General features: G+C 39.7%; 1 protein-coding gene across 1 annotated transcript; it reads left to right on the top strand.

Annotated features, from left to right (window-relative positions):
* The first annotated feature begins 10,289 nt into the window (after positions 1–10,289).
* Positions 10,290–12,918, top strand: LOC145343478 (cocaine- and amphetamine-regulated transcript protein). The gene is made up of 3 exons (XM_080189722.1): positions 10,290–10,445; positions 10,892–10,975; positions 12,707–12,918. Exons 1-3 carry the CDS (start codon positions 10,305–10,307, stop codon positions 12,812–12,814), a joined length of 333 nt encoding a protein of 110 aa, XP_080045848.1. The 5' UTR covers positions 10,290–10,304; the 3' UTR covers positions 12,815–12,918.
* Positions 12,919–15,943: the final 3,025 nt, after the last annotated feature.

A 15,943-nucleotide genomic window follows, 5' to 3' on the forward strand; every position in this document is an offset into this window, starting at 1 on the left:
AAAAGATTGATTATCTACCTTATCTCTGTCCCTCATTATTTTATAGACATCTATATGATCACCCCTCAGCCTCCTATGCTCCAGAGAAAAAAGTCCCAGTCTAACAGCCTCTTCTAATAACTCAAACCATCAAGTCCCAGTAGCATCCTAGTAAATCTTTTCTGCACTCTTTCTAGTTTAATAATATCCTTTCTATAATAGGGTGACCAGAATTGCACACAGTATTCCAAGTGCAGCCTTACCAATGTCTTGTACAACTTCAACAAGACATTCCAATTCCTGTATTCAATGTTCTGACCAATGAAACCAAGCATGCCGAATGCCTTCTTCACCACTCTATCCACCTGTGACTCCACTTTCAAAGAGCTAGATCTCTTTGTCCTGAAAATCTCTCCAATGCCCTACCATTAACTGAGTAAGTCCTGCCCTGGTTCAATCTACCAAAATGCATTACCTCACATTTGTCTAAATTAAACTCCGTCTGCCATTCGTCAGCCCACTGGCCCAATTGATCAAGATCCCATTGCAATTGGAGTTAACTTTCTTCACTATCTACTATGTCACCAATCTTAGTGTCATCTGCAAATTTACTAACCATGTCTCCTGTATTCTTATCCAAATCATTAATATAAATGTCAAATAACAGTGGACCCAGCACTGATCCCTGAGACACACCACTGGTCACAGGCCTCCAGTTTGAAAAACAACTCTCTACAACCACCCTCTGGTTCTGTCAATATCCATTTAGATACCTCACCCTGGATCCTGTGAGATTTAACCTTATGCACCAACCTACCATGCGGTACCTTGTCAAAAGCCTCATTAACATCAATATCAACTGCACTATCATCATCTACCTTCTTGGCTACCCCTTCAACAAACTCAATCAAATTTGTGAGACATGATTTTCCATTCACAAAGCCATGCTGACTGTCCCTAATCAGTCCTTGCATCTCTAAATGCCTGTAGATTCTGTCTCTCAAAATACCTTCCAACAATTTACCTATCACAGATATAAGGCTCACTTGCCTGTAGTTCCCAGGCTTTTTCCTGCAGCCCTTTTTAAACAAAGGCACAACATTTGCCACATTTACTTGACCAAGGATGGCAGGATTTGATTTGATTTATTATTATAACATGTATTAGTATACAGTGAAAAGTATTGTTTCTTGCGCGCTATACAGACAAAGCATACCGTTTATAGAGAAGGAAACAAGAGAGTGCAGAATGTAGTGTTACAATCATAGCCAGGGTGTAGAGAAAGTTCAACTTAATGCAAGGTAGGTCCACTCAAAAGTCTGATGGCAGCAGGGAAGAAGCTGTTCTTGAGTCAGTTGGAATGTGATCTCAGACTTTTGTATTCTTTTCTGGACAGAAGAAGGTGGAAGAGAGTATGTCTGGGGTGAGGTGGTCCTTGATTATGCTGGCTGCTTTTTCGAGACAGTGGGAAGTGTGGACAGAGTCAATGGATGGGAGGCTGATTTGTGTGATGGACTGGTCTTCGTTCATGACCTTTTGTAGTTTCTTGCTAGTAGATTCGGACAGAGTAGGAACCATCCCAAGCTGTGTTATAAACAGAAAGAATGCTTTCTATGGTGCATCTGTAAACCATACGGAGTTGTAGCTGACATGCCAAATTTCCTAGTGAACCAGTTGGGTTTTTTTGACTATTGCCAATGGTTTCATGGTCATTAGACTATTAACTCCAGATGTTTTATTCTGTTTAAATTTCACCATCTGCCATGGTGGGATTCAAACCTGAGTGCTCAGAAGATTACCCTGGGTCTCTGGATTACTCATCTAGTAACAATATAACTGCCTCCCCATCATGAACATCTGTGATAGGGAAATGGCTGAAGATGAGGTCAAGTATGCTTTTTCCTCTTGTTAGTTCCCACACCATCTGCTGTAGACCCAGTCTAGTACTGCTACCACTGTGCATCCATGGTGCAAGGACTGAATGTTTGTGAATGGAATTACAATCAAGCAGGCTGGATTTGTATGATGGCACTTCCCACACTGCAGCACTTCTCCAGGGCTGTACTGAAGTGTTAGTCTAGATTATGTGTTTAGTTCTCCCAAATAGGTCTTGCGTTCTAATTCAGAAGTTGGATGCTATCTTTGAGAAAAGATGATACGATGAATATTATTGATGCATTGTTTTTATTGAGCTAGTGTCATAAAGTAACAGATTTTAAAATGCATCATATTTGGCTAAACTTGTGCTGCATAATTATGATTCCCATTGGAGATTGTGTTATGATTCTGCATTTAATCAGTTTCAAATGTCAATCAAGTTATTTAGAGACGTCATGATAATTTCATTCAGAACAGAGAGACAATGTGAGGCTGCTTCTGCTGTTAACAGCTGGTTACAGAATGACGCATCACGTCTGGATTCTATTAGTGAAGCAGTCTGGCTATTTAATTAGCAATGCTCTGGAGTATTGTGGACGTGCCTGCTTCAGGTCTGAGTCTGTCACAAGAGGGCTGACTTAGTTCCAAAGACTTTTGCCAGATGTGTCATCTTGGAACCACCTTGATCACCAAGTGCCCACTGCTCTCCTTACTCAAAAAAGATAGTTTCTAATCAACTAGTGTTAGTCATTATTCATCTATAAAATGTAATGCTATTTCCACTATCTCATTATACAGAGCACTTAGGTTCACTTTGCTGTTATTCAAGGTACTTCTCACTTTAATCCACGATGACCTATTTGTGTTTCTGAGAGGCATGTATACAGGGGGAATATTAGGGGAGTACTCAGCAATTATAGTTTCAGCAGGAACAAGTTGAGACAGGGGCAGTGACTGGCAATGTTACAGAGGTGGACAGTAGACAGGATCATATCCAATAGGCTGTTGCAATCATGAACTGTCTGGCTCAGTCTAAGAACTCTGGGGTGGGAGCTAGGTGTGAGGTCAGGGTGATAGCTGTGATATGTGCAATCAATAGCCAGGGTGCAAATTTTTGGTGGTAGCCAAAGATAATCCTTTATGTCATCTTAATATTTATTTGAAGGAAATTGTATCTCATCCAGGACTGACTGTTGGCAAGGATTTTGACAACTCAGAGACGTTGAAGGAGTCACAGGGGACAATGCAGATATAGAGCTTGGTGCCATCAGCATACTTTATCAAATGATTCATTTCTTCAGATATTTTCACCAAGGAAAAACCTGTATAGAAACATATAAACATAATATTCTGATGGGACTGGATAAGCTACATGTGGGAAGAATGTTCCTGATGTTGGGAAGTGCAGAACTAGGAGTCACAGTCTAAGAATAAATGGTAAACCATTCATGACTGAAATGAGAAAGAACTCAGAGAGTTGTGAACCGTTGGAATTCTCTATCACAGAAAGTTATTGGGACCAGTTTGTTAGATATATGCAAGAAGGAGCTCGATGTGGCCCTCGTGGCTAAAGGGATCAAGGGATATGAAGAAAAAGCAGCAATAGGATACTGAGAGTGAATGATCAGCCATGATCATATTGAATGGTGGTGCAGGCTCGAAGGGCTGAATAAGAACATGAGAATACAAGAACATAAGAACTAGGAGCAGGAGTAGGCCATCTGGCCTCTCAAGCCTGCTGCACCATTCAATAAGCTCATGGCTGATCTTCTCATGGATTCAACTCCACTTACCCGCCCACTCACCATAGCTCTTAATTCCTTTACTGTTCAAAAATGTATCTATTCTTGTGTTAAAAACATTCAATGAGGTAGCCTCAACTGCTTCACTGGGAAGGAATTCCACAGATTCACAACCATTTGTGTGAAAAAGTTCCTCCTCAACTCAGTTCTAAATCTGCTCCTGCTTATTTTGAGGTCATTCCCCCTAGTTCTAGTTTCATCTGCCTGTAGAAACAACTTCCCTGCTTCTATCTTGTCTATTCCCTTCATAATCTTATATGTTTCTAAAAGATCTCCCCTCATTTTTCTAAACTCCAATGAGTAAAGCTCCAGTCTACTGAGTCTCTCCTCATAAGCCAACACCCTCAACTCCAGAATCAACCTAATGAATCTCCCCTGCACCCCCTTCAGTGTCAGTATATCCTTTCTCAAGTAAGGAGAGCAAAACTGTACACTACTCCAGGTGTGGCCTCACCAGCACCTTATCCAGCTGCAACATAACCTCACCGTTTTTAAACTCCATCCTTCTAGCAATGAAGGACAAAATTCCATTTGCCTTCTTAGTTACCTGCTGCACCTGCAAACCAACTCCTTGTGATTCTTGCACAAGGACACCCAGGTCCTTCCACACAGCATGCTGCAATTTTTTACCATTTAAATAATAGTCCATTTTGCTGTTATTCCTACCAAAGTGGATGACCTTGCATTTACCAACATTGTACTCCATCTGCCAGAGCCTTGCCCACTCAGACAATCTACATCCCTTTGCAAACTTTCACATCCTCTACACACTTTTCTCTGCCACTCATCTTAGTGTCATCTGCAAATTTTGACGCACTGCAATCGGTCCCTTACTCCAAATCATCTATGAAAATCATAAACAATTGCAGTCCCAACACTGATCCCTGAGGCATACCACTAAGCACCGATCGCCAACCAGAAAAACATCCATTTACCCCCACTCTTTGCTTTCTGTTAGTTAACCAATCCTCTATCAATGCTAATATATTACCTGTAAAACCGTGCACCTTTATTTTATGCAGCAGTCTTTGGTGCAGCACCTTGTCAAATGCCTTCTGGAAATCCAGATACACCACATCCACAGGTTCCCCATTGTCCAATGTGCATGTAATGTTCTCAAAGAATTCCATCAAATTAGTCAAACATGACCTGCCCTTCATGAATCCATGCTGCTTCTTCCCATTGGGGCAATTTATATCCAGATGTCTTGCTATTTCTTCCTTGATGATAGATTTAAGCATTTTCTCTTTCACAGAAATTAAGCCAACCAGTCTATAGTTCCCTGCTTTTTATCTACCTCCTTTTTTTAATGGCCTACTCCTGCACCTATTTTCTATGTTTCTATGTATATGAGGAACAACCAATGATAAATCCTTGTGGCAGTCTAGTGAGCTTGGTGTGGGGGCAGAAGAGAAGCCATTGCTGGAAATGCAGTGGGAATTACTGGGTAGGTCAGAGTGAAATCAAACAAGGGTAGTCCCATTGAGCTACAGAGTAGAGGTGGTGGAGGTTGGTGGGGCAACCATTTCCAAGATATTGCAGAGAGATTGGAAATGATGTAGAGGGCTAATGTCCCTGAACAAAATCACTGAGGATGCGATTTATAAGTTTGATTAGGGCCATTCGAATACAACGGTAGCAACGGGAACATGATTGCCGGGATTCACATTGAATTGTATAACTAAATATGAGAGGCAACAACACATCCAGATTTGGGAGAGGAAAGGAAGGTTGGAAATGATGTGGCACCTTTGCAAGGATTAGAGAGATTGAAGGTGTTTTATTTCTGAATTGGGGAATGTTACCGGTAGCCGAGAAATTGAGGGAGACAAGACCTGAGGAAGGAGAAGCGATTGCAATATCAACCAGCAGAAACCAGGGAAAAGAATTTGAGCAATCAGCAGTTTCGTGCAGATAAAGTCAAGAGAGCAAGAAATGGATCTTATAAACAAGACAAACTCGGAGAGGGCATAGAGGAGATGAGAAAGGGATTCAAGAAGGATATTCGCTCAGGGTTGGAATAGTCGGGGAGCCGTGCGGGTGGAAGGAGGAAGGGAAGATGTGGTAGAGAAGTAACTGAATAGATGCGGAATGTCCATGAGCTACTCACACTTATGAGAAATGAGGGGAGGGAGGTGGGAAGTAAGTTTAAAGAGCTACTTAGATGAAGAGAAAATACTTTGAAAACATTTTATTTCTAGTTTAAACCCATTTTGAGATTATCATACCGAATGTGTGCTTCAACAGATTCCATCCGCTATTTGCCTCAACTTCACGTCCCTTGAAAATAAGAAGACTTAATTACAAAATATTGTGGTCAAAAGATAACGTACAGCCACGTTCTGTTGCAATAGGACCTTTTTGCATGCTTAACAATCATTCTCAAGGACAAGAAATTTTGAAAATGGCTATTTCCAAAATACTTAAGACAACCTAACTAATTAATTAAGCGAATTGTACAGTCGCTCACAAACTCGGATCTGTTTTGCTGCAGTGCATCTCATCAGTCTATGGTCCAAGCCCAATAGAACTTCAATACCTCCTTAATCATGTTTATTTACCTCTGTTGATGTATTACTAGCCCATTTCAGCGCAACAGGCTTTGGCTTGGATTCCTTTAGTACACATCGATTCTTAAGTCCCACAAGTGGACACATCTCAAATTGTACAAATCATTGTTTAATTTGCTGTTACTTGCAGCAACATAAGTGCAACTTGTGTTTTACTCCAGACATTTCCTGAGATTCAATGACTGAGAAGACTTAGCAAATGCATACCCTATGTGATTTGGGTTGCACCTCAATAACTTGGTAATTTCTATTGAAGTCAGAGATCAATGTCACTGCACCAGCTATTGGTTGTATCATATCATGTGCCATCGTGCAAACTTCAACCTAAGAAAGTTGCCGGATAAAGAATTCATGAGATTGTGGCTTACTTTGGAAGATAGCAAACAGCGATCAGTTACAGCTCCTATTCTAAACAATAATGTAAGTTGAATGGACACATGATTGCTGACCATCCGTGGAGTCTCTTGTGACTTACCTCTTTCTCCCTGTTGTGGCTTCAGACTGAGTGCTTAGTTTAAAGGTGAAGGTTGAAAATTGCTTTTCAAAACATGCCAACCCAATCTAATTTAAATGTGTCTTTTAAACTCAAAGTAAGTCGTCAATCAAGCATAACTGCCAGTAAGATATCCAAAATGCTTGTTTTTGATAGAATTGACTTGCTCTTGGACGCCTGGTTAGGCATATATTATAGAAAACGATCCTTTTTCATAAATGAACCCCATTATCATCGTACACTATATGTAAACCAGGTTTCTAAACTTTCGCCATTACCATTACGTAGAATGCATAATCCCATATTCCTATGGTAGAATCGTTGTCCCTCAGATGAATTATTAATGCGTATTATTAATTATTTTTATTATTATTAATAATTATTAATAGCGTTATTCCTCCCTTTTTATTGAATAAATAATTGTCAAGTGTTTCTGGTCTGTAGATTGATTTATCCTCATTTATTATCCAACCCTCAAAGCTGATTAATGGTTCCGACTCATCGCAACTTTGTCCAGATTTGCCTTCTTTGGAACCGCAAAGTGCTCACTTAATATTTTATCAGAAGAAATTATGGTGATTCATTTTTAATCAAATCAAGGCTAATATTAAAATAAGAGGCAAAGAAACATTATATACAAACATATTTCTACTCAGATAGCTGATAGAAAATGAAGCAAAAGACAAGAATTTAATTGGATTACCCTATTATCTTCTGGGACCCTGTCATCTCATGGGACTACCCTGTTACAGCTAAGAACCGGTTATGTACATAATTCATCATCATGGTCGCTTTCCTTCCAATTTAGTGAGGCATATTCTCTAGCATTTGGTATACAGATCATAGCATATTTCAAATAAAAACAGAAAATCGTGAACAAACTCAACAGGTCTGGCAGCATCTGTGGAGATAGAAACAGAGTTAACGTTTCGACTCCATATGACTGCTACATACAGGACTGCTATAAAATAATTCCAATATAAAATATTGCAATAGATATGCAAAAGTCTGTATAAAAATACACCCAAGTATTTTATTCCTAACTTTGCTGAGGAGTATTCCACTGCAGCACAGCACCTAAGGGAAGTTGTACATAACCACAAAGCTACCGTATTATTTGAATTCAAACACTCACGTCCTTTCACAAATTCGTGCTCAGCTATTTATCATAATCAATGCTACAATCGGTGCAATGGAAAAAAATCGATCCAATTTTAGGGTTCGCCAAGGGAACAAACCCTGGCCTTGGGGTCTGCAAGAATTTTATCATTCTGGAAAAAAAAATAATGGACATCCCCTCAATATGTTGTATACAATTACTTCAAACCTAATAGCAAACACTTGTTTCTTCCGGCTGGATTGGCTTACAGGGTTTTGCTATTATCCTTTTGTTTCTATGTTACTGACAGCAAAACCAGCTGGCTGGTCTCACGGTGATAGGTACTTGCATTTGATAAAATATTAAGTGAGCATTGTGCGTTTTTGAAGAACAATCTGGCCACAGTTACGATGTATCGGTATCATTAATCAGCTTTGAAGTTTAGATAATAAAATGAGGATAAATCAACCGACAGACTAAAATCCTCTGACAATTACTTATTTAAATAATCCGCATTACGTTTACCGGAAGGAGGAGGAGGGGCAGATTCTCAGAAGAACCGCATTGTTGTATAAATCGTTAAAAACTTTTCATAACATTAATTTTATTAAAAGTAAAATGTGTGTGCATTTGACTGAAGTGAAAACAGAAAGTGCTGGGGAAAAAAACTCAGTAGGTCTGGCAGTGTCTGTGGAGAGAGAGAAACAGTTAACGTTTAGAGTCCAATACATGTCCTGTTGGGAATTGAAGAGAGGTAGAAATGGGATGGGTTTTATGCGGCTAAAACGGGGGTGGGTAGGGAAGAGTCAGGTGGAACAAAAGGGAAGGTCAGGGATAGGTCAGAGGGCGAGGGAGATTCAATATGAGAGATGTCTTGGAACAATAAGGAAATGGGGTGGTAATGGTTTTAAGTAAAGAAACAAAGCATTGATCTAGGGTAGGTGTCATTAGCAGAATAAAGATCAGCTTAGTCTGAAAACAAAAAGATGCAGATTGGCACTTGACAAAGAAAAGAAATAAAATATTTTTAAAAATGGGGGACAGAGTTCGTGGTCTGAAGTTGTGGAACTCAATGTTGAATCCAGAAGGCTGTATAATGCCGAATAAGAAGATGGGATGCTGTTCATCCAGTTTGTGTTGGGTTGCACTGGAACATTGCAGCAGGCCAAGATGAACAGGAGAGCAAGATGGTGAATTGAAATGAAGTGACCAAAAAGGTCAGACTCACGCTTGCAGAATGAGCATAGATGTTGTGCAATGTGGTCACCCAGTCTGTGTTTGGTCTTCCCAGTGTGGAGGTAATTACATTGTGAACAGTGAATGAAGTATTTCACTGCTTCACCTGGAAGGAATGTTTGGGGCCTTGGACAGTGAGGAAGCAGCAGGTAAAAAGGCATGAATTACACCTTCGTCATTGCATGGGAAGGTGCAGTGGGAAGGGGATGAGTTGTTGGAGCTGATAAAGAAATGGGTCAAGGTGCAGCAGAGAGTATGTTACATTAGGAATACTGACACCACAGGTAAGGAGGAGCTATGTTTGGCGGTGGTGTACAGTGCATGTGCTATACTGTGACCCTGTAGTCTAATTAGATTCTTAAACAGCCAGACACTAATAATGAAGGGACTATTACTAGTCATATGTATATAATAATTCTGTATAGCACGAGGGAGCTATACGATTTACACTTCGAAGTGAGGGATGCACTATTCACTATAGTAAGCTACATTCTACACCATTAATAAATATTCTTTGAATTGGAGCTTTATAGTTAATGAATTCATCCTTACACTTTTAAAGATATTACAGCAAACGATAGCGTAAACCCAACTCAAGGGTGGATGATTATTTTAAACAGTAATGTGACATTACATGGACTATTGTATTTAATAGTTAATAGGTTAGGTGATTTCGTGTATACAAATTCCATCTCTTCCGAATGGAAATCCGGGGCTTGGAGGAGGGAAAAGAAAATGAAAGGAATTTATGCATCTAACCGAATGCGTAAATACAATAAGGAGATGCCTTTCGTTCTTCCCTCATCATGCAAGGAACAATATGCTACACACCTTGTTAAATCTAATGGAAGAGCGAGGATTTCATTTCACTTCACGACCACTGGTCTCCATGTACCAGCTCATTACTCTCATACCCTTCGCCTTTGACACTGTTATCTGTTCTTACAAACGTGTGCAATACATTGCAGTGGTATTGAATAGCAATAACTCAACAGCTCCTTTCCCTGGTTCCCTGGAGATTTTGCTTCTTTCAATGAAGAATGAATTAGGGATTTTTTTCAAAGATCCTTCCGCACTTCTCCAACGCTGAGAGTTGGCGTTCACACTGACGTCAATGCTCCCAGGTTGTGATTGATTTTTTTGGGGGCTTGTTCACTCATCTCCAAAGTGCCGCTTGCTATAAAAGGGGCGGGTAGAGTGTGAGATGGGATCTGCTCTGTGGTGGCCAGGCGGTGAGTTTCAGCACCATGGAGAGTACTCGGCTCTGTCTCCTCACCCTGCTGAGCGCTGCCCTGCTCATCAACTCCAACTGCCAGGAATCCGAGCTGCAAGCCAGGTCGGTAGACAATTACTCAATCAAAGAAGACTCCTCTCAAGAAAAGGAGCTGGTAAGTTACCAAGAGCTTTTCTGTGTCTATTTTCACTTTAAAAAATCGCAATTTGTTTTATGTTAAACCAACTGCAGTTGCTTAATTTAACTGTAAGGTGCCGTTTCACATTGTGTGAAATCATTCAACACTGCTTAATGCTTTAATCTCCGGAAGCCCAGTCACTTGGATGCATTGAAAGAAATGTTTCCCTTTGAATTGTCACCCTATTTTACTGAAAGACCCCTGACGTGTTGAATTAGATAAGCGTAAGCAGAAAAAGGGGGAATGAGAAAGCACACAACATTTGAATATGTGAGGGAGAAGTTGGAAATGGTCCTTTAAGGATATCGTAGCTTCAGTTCATTCTGCTTCGATGGAACTTGGGTTCTTCTGGCGAGTTGCTTCTTATCTCTCTTTGCGCTGTTTGACTTGTAAGAAAAATTAAACCGTTTGCTTGGACGCAGATCGAAGCTTTGCAAGAAGTCCTGGAAAAACTGAAAAGCAAGAGGATGCCAACCTACGAGAAAAAGTTCGGAATGGTCCCAATGGTAAGAATTTGAATGACAGTCACGTGAGATAAGATCTCTGTCTTTATCCTAACCTTTTTCTTTTGCCCCCTACTTCACCCAAACACAGACCAGCCGTATCCACGGCAGCGAGCCTGTGTTAATGCTGATTTGGATGTACTGGGCTCAGAAATTTCATTTCAGTCTGATGATAAACAATAAACTGACAATTTCAGTGCCAGTATAAGGGGATGAACGATTATTGTGTCCCTTGTGATGACATCTGTCTATCCGTCAAATGGCTAGTGTCATATCACAAACCCGGGGAGAATGAATTAAGTTTTACAAATGTGGAATTAACTTATCTTCATCACTTTTGAAGCGAATGGATCAATAATTTCACTTATATCAGAAAGTTTAAGTAACGGGGCAGACTTATGAATACGGTTGATTAGCTTGGAACATTTATACTCATTAATACCCAATAGCAGGATAACACTAACTATATTAATATTCATAAAATTACACCAAAGTTAAGATGAGTGAGAACCAGGTATTTGCAATGACCCAACATAACTTTGAAGCAAGAAGTCTCACAACACCAGGTTAAAGTCCAACAGGTTTATTTGGTAGCATGAGCTTTCAGAGCGCTGCCCATTCATCAGGTGAGCCACTCATCTGATGAAGGAGCAGCACTTGGAAAACTTGTACTACCAAAAAGCCCAATTGGTCTTTAACCTGGTGTTGGGAGAATTCTTACTGTGCCCACCCCAGTCCAAGCTGGCATCTCCACATCATAACCTTGAAGTGAGGACAAAGAGATGTTGCCCCATTCTAAATGAATATATATCTCACAGTTCTTCTCTTACTTGCTTCCTTGATAGAATGAACAAATTGGCCTGGTTTAAAACTGAGCCATTCAGAGTAGCAAGGCCTCTGATTCAATCTTTAGTTTGTGCCGCATTAGTCAGTCTTGACCAGTGGGGTGGTTGAAGAGCAATAATTTTCCTCAGTATCCGTGGGTGTGGGATGTTAAAGAAAAATGGATATTTCTGCTCACGATTGCTATACAGTGACCACTTACGGCAGGTACTGATATACAGATATCAGATGTGATGAAGACATGTGTCATCCACTCTATGTACAATAACATGCCAAGTCTCTATGTCTAAATTAACACAAGTAGAGCAGTGAGTAGGAGGCAAGATATCAGAAGATTGCTGGCATCAATAAAACTATACCAGAATGAATCACTCACCTCAGGAGTGAAAGGATTAAAATGAGAAAAAAAAATGTAATTCTCTTTTCTTTTAAATCTTGGAATATTTTTTGACTACCTGTATTGATTGATGAGATATTTAGAATAGTTGCCTGCATCCAGCAACAATAATTTGATTTATTAATTTAATTTCTTTGATTCAATTTCCAACTGCAGTGGTTAGCACTGCTGCCTCACAGTGCCAGGGACCTGGGTTCCATTCTCGACTTGGGTCACCGTCTGTGCAGAGTCTGCACATTCTGTCCGTGTCTGCATGGGTTTCCTCCTTCAGTCCAAAAAACATGCTGGTTGGTGCATTGGCCATGCCAAATTCTCCCTCAGTGTACCTGAACAGGTGCCAGAGTGTTGTGACTAGGGGATTTTCACGGTAACTTCATTGCAGTATTAGTGTAAGCCTACTAGTGACAATAATAAATACATTTTAAAACTGCACCTGTTATCATTTTTAATATTTCAGTAGAATGAAAGAATAATATTTTGATCTTTTTTAATAGTGCGATGCTGGGGAACAATGTGCTGTAAGGAAAGGAGCCCGAATTGGAAGACTCTGTGACTGTCCCAGAGGAACCTTCTGCAATTCGTTCCTCTTGAAATGTTTGTAGAGAACAGTGATCAAATCCAAGCACTCATAATCAAATAATGTTTCAAAAGCTTTTAAACACTTGAAAAAATCAATCTAGCCAATCAAACATATTCTATTTATGAAAAAAAAAGGATGGTGAAAATGTGTGGACTTGCAGTTCTACAGCCTTGTAGATCTAGTGTGGGAGATAGTAAAACATGTTTCCAGCATTGCTGTGACACTGTTGTGTACAGTTGCGTCTTTTTTCTTATGGTGAAAAGTTGTTTCTGCCTGTACCAGTTAATGAGTTACAGATACTTCATGATATACTAAGTGTTTAAATTCCAGTCGCAGAAAGGTGTGACTTGCATTTATATAACTGTATTTTTGTATTTAGAATGCATTAAACCTATAAATAAAATCAGTTCTTGGCATCCTTTGCCCTGTCAAAGGTTTCTTTATTCTAAACTTAATGTACCCACACATGCAAGGAATCATCCCGTATTTTCATAACTGGTTAATTTCTCTTTCAGAATGTTAATTATGTGTGAAATGTATCAAACTAATAAAAATCTGTTCCCATTTAGAAAAATATTAAAATTCCATACAAACATTTACTAACTAGAAGTCAGAAATAAATTTGTATCCAACCCAACTGACAGAATATTAATATACCTATTTGACTATCAACACTTCTTGGCTCTTGACTGAAGCATATTTCATTAACCATACTGATAAAATAAAAATGTAATTAAAAATGATGAGTGGGGTTCTCTGGCCGCGTGCTCCCCAAAACTGGAGAATCCTGCCTGAGGTCAATGGACATTTGTGTGGTTTGTCCTCGCCCACTACGATTCCCAAGCAGGCGGGATGGGAGAATCCCCCCCGACATGTTTTGATATTATGGCTAAAGCAAGCAGACACCAGGAAAGATAATGCATCTTTACTCTTAAAATGTCTTTACTGTGAACTGCTTTGCATTTCCAGTATTTGTTGGTTTTTGTCACGATATATCTTTGTTGCTGTACTGAACAATGCATTGATCCATGTTTGAATTGAATTTAATATCCAACGATAATAAAACAAATTATCGATTGACCCTTTTAGGGAGACATGAAGTTACAAAATATTTGCCTGAAAATCACTTTTAAAGTTGTCCTGAAGTTAGTTAATTAGTCTCCAATTAGTAGATGGAAGTTAAAATTGGTTATCCATATATCTTGTTGTTTTTGATTCCATCCACTATGAATGTATTACATTTTTAGTGTTTGATATTGATCAGTAATATAGAATTTAAATCCTGATAAAGAGTGTACACTATAACTTGATGTTAGCTCTTCGATAAATAGGACCTGGAGAGAGAACTGGAATTAGCATAGCAAACATTCAAAATGCACATTTAACGCTGCAGCAGAAAGCCTAACATTTTAAGCTGTATTCACTTAATTTCTGCCTTTCAGGGGCCAAGCTAATTGTAAATAAATTTCAGGCTTTGCACTTTAGATAATCTGATTTCATTGCCTTTTGCTTTGCAAATAATGTCCTAATTGTCTGAATATTATACAGACAAATTCAATTGAAGATCACTACCTCCCTGTGAGTTTGCCCTAAGGTGCTTTAAGATACAATGGGATGTTAACCGAATGGATAAAATGCAATGGAAATATCACTTGCTATCTAAATCTGTGTAACATTTTTTGATGTTACAAAGTATCAGAAAAGCTCAGCACTGATTCACATGGTAATTGAATATTAATAATGACTTGAGCAGCTTTATATTTAGAACTCCTGGTTGGGAAGTCTAGAACCAGAGAGCACAATTTCAAAATAAAGGGGAAGCCACTTAGAACCAACAGAAGACCATTAGATGTAGGTACAGAAACAGGCCATTCAGCCCATCTATCTGCTCTGACGTTCAAGATTCATTCATGACTGATCTGATGTGTTAACCCTCAATTTCACTTCCCCGTTTTATCCCCATAACCCTTGATTCCCTTACTGATTAAAAATCTGCCTTCCTGATAGATATACCCGCACATTTCTGGTATCATCCTTGTAAGCGTTATCTGCACCCTCTGCAATGCCTCTACATACTTGTTATAACATGGCAGCCAAAACTACACGTAACCCTCTAAGTGCGGTCTAACAAAGGTTCAGTATGAATTAAGTATGACTTCCCGACTTACCAATTCTCTCCCCTGCCTGCAACATGTGTTGCTTTTTCTATGGCCCTTCTAAACCGTAGCCCGTTGTGACTGGATCCTTCCAGGCAGCATCTTGTGATCTTTGTCACGTTAGTTGGGCAGCTGCTCACCACTGCATCTAGATCCCTGATGTGCAGTTTATGCATATCCTAGCAGAAACAATCAAACAGTAGGAGAAGGAGAATTCTGTAGTTTTACAGATTGGCAGCGGTTTCACAGGTGCCAGGAGAAATTGAAAGAACACGTCTTCCACTTAAACCCCCATGTGATAACCCCCTCAGTTCTATAAATAGGAAACATTCTGTTAATGTGCAGCTGGTATATGATTCCAATCACCTTTCCCTTCATTTCAGTGTCAGATTCCCTGGGAAACAGCCTGCTGATTTAAACATGCAACAATTCTCCATTTCAACCCTCATGACTTCGGAATGATATATACAGATTGTTACTTGCTGATAGAGCTGGTGTCCACAACTAATAAGTCCACTAAAGCTTCTGCAGTGAGAGAGGATAAATTAGATAATGAGGCCCATGACAGTAGCAGAGGTGACATAGTGCAGGTCGTAGGAATTCTCAAACCCCATTCTGGATGGCTGTTAAAATCTGGTGGAGCCTGCAAAACAGATCAGTACATGTGTCAATAATTCCTGCAGTTTGTTAATTTCTGCATAATATCGCAATTAAGGAACACACACTCAATTGGAAACGGAAAGGAATGATTGAAGTACATCCTGTCCAACGCATGAAGCAGAGGACATGTAACAAGACATTAGCCAGAGAAAGGAAACTGCACCTGATAGTCCACTTCTTTTAAGAAATACAGGATGACTTTAGGGGTTTTCCCTCCCACAAAACTTTCACAAAATCTTTCACTGTCAAAGACTTTGGCCAAGTTCCATCATTTGTGGCGGCACAGTAGTTAACACTGCTGCCTCACAGTGCCAGGGGCCTGGGTTTGATTCCTG

The sequence above is a fragment of the Carcharhinus amblyrhynchos genome, chromosome 5 (genome assembly GCF_965287045.1).
Source record: "Carcharhinus amblyrhynchos chromosome 5, sCarAmb.v2.hapA, whole genome shotgun sequence".
In the NCBI taxonomy this organism is placed as follows: Eukaryota; Metazoa; Chordata; class Chondrichthyes; order Carcharhiniformes; family Carcharhinidae; genus Carcharhinus; species Carcharhinus amblyrhynchos.